The following is a 4,834-nucleotide window of genomic DNA, read 5'->3' as shown; positions in this document are numbered from 1 at the left end:
TGAAATAGGATATAGATACATAGGGGTGAAATGTAAGGAGGCGTAAGATAAGATAGAAATATGGAGGGAGAAAGGAGTGTTTATAAGTGTGAACAAGAAAGTATAAAGATAGGGATAGGCAAGTAGAAGGTGATATTTTATGAATAACTATTCATGAAAACCATAAATATTGAAATTTTGACGTACAAAGGTAATTGTTAACATACACCATAATCCACCCTTTATGTCATTGTAGAATGCCTATCAGCACAACCATGTCACAATATATTTATGGAACTTTTATTATCTATATTCTATTACAACTTATGGAAATTACAAGCCACTATGTGGTAATTGTTAATACCCAAATTATTTTATTCTATTATAGTCTGGAAGTATACCAGAGTTGTATAACCATGTCCACAATATATTTATTGAGCTTCAAATTTGAGTATGAAGTTTACGCAGAGATGGGTGTCAAGATATACATTTCCACGGCGTGTGAATCAACGGTTGAAGTGAGACTTCCTTTATAATTTGCTGAAAGGTATGAATGCTGCAAAATATTTGCAGTCAAAATCATAAAACTCCAAATCAAAATATACACAAAATTGTAAAGCCTAAAGTATGCTTCTATTGCAATACTATGATATAAAAAAAACCTGAAAAAAAATAACAAAGGAGAATTGCTAATAGTCTTACCGCCCATAAGTCTCTAGCATGAACCACAGTTTTGGATGAAAGGCCAATGTCTTTCCATTTGGCAGTGATAGAGGCTGTAGAGTTGCTTCTGTTCCAGAACGCTACAGCTACTTTTTTGTTGGACAAAGGCCCTGCCCATACCTGGGGAAGATCAAATTGACACAGATTAGACATACAAAATCTGAGTTGAATTCAAGGTTAAAATATGCTATTTAATTTCAGGGGCTAATAAAAGACTTCTCTATGTCAATCCATTAACCCACAAAAATATCCGCATACCTCAAGCTCTCCTTGCTTGCTCACTTTCTTCCCCTGAACTCCCAGTGAATCTGAGGCCATACAAAAGGGATTAGAATGGAGCTATAGATTGAAACCCATTATCAAACTTGTATGCTAAAATATCTAAATTGAGCTGACATGTGTAGCTCACCTTGATTGACATCAATAACCTCTTTGTTTCCCAGGATCTTCAGTATTTCCTTACTGGCATTCTTTAAGTCAGTGGTAATCATCAAGGGTGCCTGCAACAGATACGGATATGATTCTTAATCAAACTACCAGTTTCTATATTTACTAATGAAGCTACTTCAGCTAATTACACATAAATCAGAGGCCTATATTGTTTTACCTTCATTAAGGCCCATATGCTGAATTGTGATCTGTACTCATCAATTGTCCAACTGGGGCCCATCCTTCCAATCTGCAATACATCTGCATCTGATTTGGATAATCCAAGCACATTCAAACTATTTGATATTAGTATGGATATTACAATGGAAATCAACAGCAATATCAAGTCACTGGACTCATGGAGCAATGAATGTACCATTCCATCCACGGTCAGGACCTGCATAAGCAGCGAGCTTATTGTTCGTGTCAGCAACTTCGAACAAGCTGCAAGAAACAAAAAGATTATATACTTTCTTTTCTGAGTTTCATCCTTGTGCAAATATTGTACATGGGTGTCTTAAGCGTATTACTATTCATATGGAACTGGAATTTGACCACTCAACCAGCTGTTGGCAGTCTTACGCCCGTCCGCAATATAATCTGTTAGGTTGTCCCTGTACATCGACATAGAAAGAGTTAGCATCATTTTCAGTTAATAAACTAATGAGTGTATTTTATTGGACACAGATTATTGCTTAAAAATAAGGTCTTCTTACCAGGAAGCAGTGGCAAAGAATATAGGACGTCCTGTCTTCAAAAGAGCTTTACTCATTTTTTGGTACCTATTTATTTCAATATAAATTAATACTTTTTGTTAAATCAAACTCTAATCTACATTTCAAAAGCCTTTTAATAGAAAGTATAAATGTTGTATACGTGGCAAGATGACTGCTCTCAGATGGAATGTAGCAGGTCGCATATGTCAAGTAGTCTACTCCCTGCCCATTATCAATTACCTCATTTAGTATTCCAACAAAAATAAGATTTCTTCATTGTATACTGCATTCAATCTTAAGATCTCTCCATCTTATTTCAGGGCCAAATATGAACTAATCTGAAGTGGAGCTCTATTGGGTCATTAGTAGTAAAGAATTTTATAGAGAGCGAGTTACCCATGAGGCAAATGTTTTGGCATCCTGTTGCTCATGTCCAATCGAACCTGTCATTCTTGAGGAACATGTTTTTGTTCTGGAGAAAGAAACCAACCATTGAAGTCAACACTAGTTATCAGCATTTGGGTATGCCTAAAGATAAAAGGGTTTTGATTGATTCTGAGATAGAATGCTCACCCTGCATCAGCATATATACCGAGTTTGAGTCCTTTAGAATGAGCATGGTCTGCCAAAACTTTTATGCCAGACGGAAATGTTTTCTTTTTAGCAATAAGATTACCCTGCCAATCAATGAGGTTCTCAGTAGCTCCTAAATATCACTTTCATCATGCAATTTGTAATTGTAAAACGTTGCCTGATATTCACAAAAATTTACGTAAGCGATAAGAGGAACATATAAACAAGAAAATTCTGGCAATACCTGAGAATCTCGGTGCTTTTCACCCCAACAGTCATCTGGTAGTTTTGAGAAAATCAATTTAACATTAGAAAAAACAATGAATTAAGGACTAGTTACAATTAATGGTTTCCAATCTATCAAGAGAAAAAGGGTTATCTGGCTTACCTATGTTAACATATTCATATCCTAACTTGGAAAATCCAGTGGAAATCAGTGCATCCGCTGTATTACGCACATTTACAATGGGCCAATGTTAAAGATATAGACCAACATTATTTTTGCTACACCAAATTGTTGGAACTTCAGCAAAGACAAAACCAGGCTTTCCACCAGAAAGCCTGCTATTTTCTAGTAATCTTAAATTTAAGAACGAGACAAAGGAAAAAATGATCAATTTAGAAAATTTTCTATCGACAAAAGTCTACATTAATCTGTCACTGACAATCAATGCAGTCTAAAACCATGCAAAAATGAGGTCAAGACAATCAAAAAATTGTAGTCACCTGCTCCGCGAATAGCGTTTTCATTAATGCCACTGCAGTAGTAATATCCACGACCATTCCATCTGAATTAAAAAGAAACATCACAACAATTGCATTAATATATGTTTAAGGGCATATTCTTTTAATTTTTCCATTTTCCAAACACCACCATTCTCCAAACTCCTGCTGACAGAGATGCAGTACATTGCATCCACTTAATAGAGATATGCACGGTGGATTGGAATTCCAAAGGTTTTCCACCATTGAAAGAGACAGAAATCTTCAGTTCAGTAGTATAACACCTTATGTTATTTTTGCCTAAAAATAAAATAAAGAAAACAAAAGTTTCAGTATCCACATGTTTCATTTTCCCAAGAATAGACAGCAGAGAAATATACCCCATTGGAGGCTTCCGGCCGAGTCCATTGTAAGTTGCATTGCCTTGAAAGCACAAACAAACACCCACTAGTATTACAAACAAAACTGAGACCATTTTCATGCTTGCCAATCTCCAAAGCAGATATTATTAAAAATATAGGAAGGAAGGCATTCGTGTTTACAAGATTAATTAGTTATCCCATTTATAGGCTTCAAACCTCCACCACAACCACTCGATTTGGGTTCATCTCTTCTTATTATTTTATTTTATTTGGGTTCATCTATTTTATTATTTTATTATAAATGGTGTCGGCTACTTTAAACTACAAGATATCATTTTCATGTTTCACAAACAAATTCCCAATAGTGTTACAGACAAAATAGAGACCATTTTCATGTTGCGCCAATCTCCAGAGCAGATATTAAAAAGACAGATACACTAAAACGTATGCGAAAGAATTTAACACCATGGTTAGGAAGCCTGAAAACCGTAGCTATTTTAAATTACACTGTACTGAACTGTGCAAAATGTACAGCGCCCACAATACTCCACTACATCAAATATTACTTTAGAAGGATTAGATATCTCACAAGCTCTGGTTGGATTCTAACAAGTATAGTTGAGTGCACTGTCCACGTCTAACACACTGCTAACTTCCACTAGCAGCAGTGAATTTTCAAATTAGAAGTCGAGTGTTTGCTAGTGCATCTAAGAGTAGATATTTTAGAAGTCGTTTAAGTGTCTTGCTAGTGCATCTAAGAGTAGATATTTTAGTAGATATTTTAGTTAATGGTATTAGTAATCATTTTTCTTATACCATATTTTCAAAAAAGGAGTCAAGTGTGTTTCTAGTGCATCTTTGGTAGATATTTTAGTTAATGGTATTAGTTATTGATTTTTTATATATGATATTTTCAAAGGCTATCTACAAACTGTATAGTTGACCAATTTTTAAAAAATTGAAAATATTATTATTTTTTTTGAAAATTTCAGCATTTGATCTTCATACTTGGATAGTTTGTAATCAAAAATAACAAAAAATTTGGAAAATGACCTTGAAAAAATAGATAATAAAGTTCCATTAATCAAATGGAAATATCATTTAAACAATTGATAGAAATATTTTTATTGGAAAAAGTTAGTCTTTATTCTTCTATTTCTTAGATAAATTCATTCTCCCTTTAATTGTTCAAATGGAGTTATGCTATAATTATACTATAATGCATCTTTTACTTCTCGTGATTTAAGGACTAAAATCACTAAAATTTAATCTCATATAAAAGGAATAAAAAATCATATTCACTTGTGTAAATTGTGTAGTTGAATATGA

General features: G+C 33.9%; 1 protein-coding gene across 1 annotated transcript; it reads right to left on the bottom strand.

Moving 5' to 3' along the window:
* Positions 1-245: 245 nt before the first annotated feature.
* LOC149547095 (alpha-galactosidase-like) lies at positions 246-3,679 on the bottom strand. The gene is made up of 15 exons (XM_089791509.1): positions 3,524-3,679; positions 3,147-3,208; positions 2,809-2,865; positions 2,665-2,699; positions 2,421-2,524; positions 2,244-2,319; positions 2,008-2,069; positions 1,848-1,913; positions 1,662-1,745; positions 1,508-1,575; positions 1,310-1,398; positions 1,112-1,202; positions 961-1,010; positions 682-822; positions 246-535 (listed from the first exon to the last, which is right to left on the bottom strand). Exons 1-15 carry the CDS (start codon positions 3,622-3,624, stop codon positions 440-442), a joined length of 1,182 nt encoding a protein of 393 aa, XP_089647635.1. The 5' UTR covers positions 3,625-3,679; the 3' UTR covers positions 246-439.
* Positions 3,680-4,834: the final 1,155 nt, after the last annotated feature.

This window comes from Cupressus sempervirens, chromosome 7 (genome assembly GCF_028749045.1).
Source record: "Cupressus sempervirens isolate cs-2001-9-10 chromosome 7, ASM2874904v1, whole genome shotgun sequence".
NCBI classification, from domain to species: domain Eukaryota; kingdom Viridiplantae; phylum Streptophyta; class Pinopsida; order Cupressales; family Cupressaceae; genus Cupressus; species Cupressus sempervirens.
This window is presented reverse-complemented; position numbering and strand designations above follow the sequence as displayed.

What these genes read in the sequence shown, in the direction of transcription:
- LOC149547095 (XM_089791509.1), bottom strand. Translation starts at nt 3,624, where the DNA reads ATGAAAATGGTCTCAGTTTTGTTTGTAATACTAGTGGGTGTTTGTTTG. An exon ending in GCATATGGGCCTTAATGAAG is followed by an intron (nt 1,203 to 1,309) that starts GTAAAACAATAT and finishes TATCTGTTGCAG; the next exon opens with GCACCCTTGATGATTACCAC. An exon ending in GGTTATTGATGTCAATCAAG is followed by an intron (nt 1,011 to 1,111) that starts GTGAGCTACACA and finishes GTATGGCCTCAG; the next exon opens with ATTCACTGGGAGTTCAGGGG.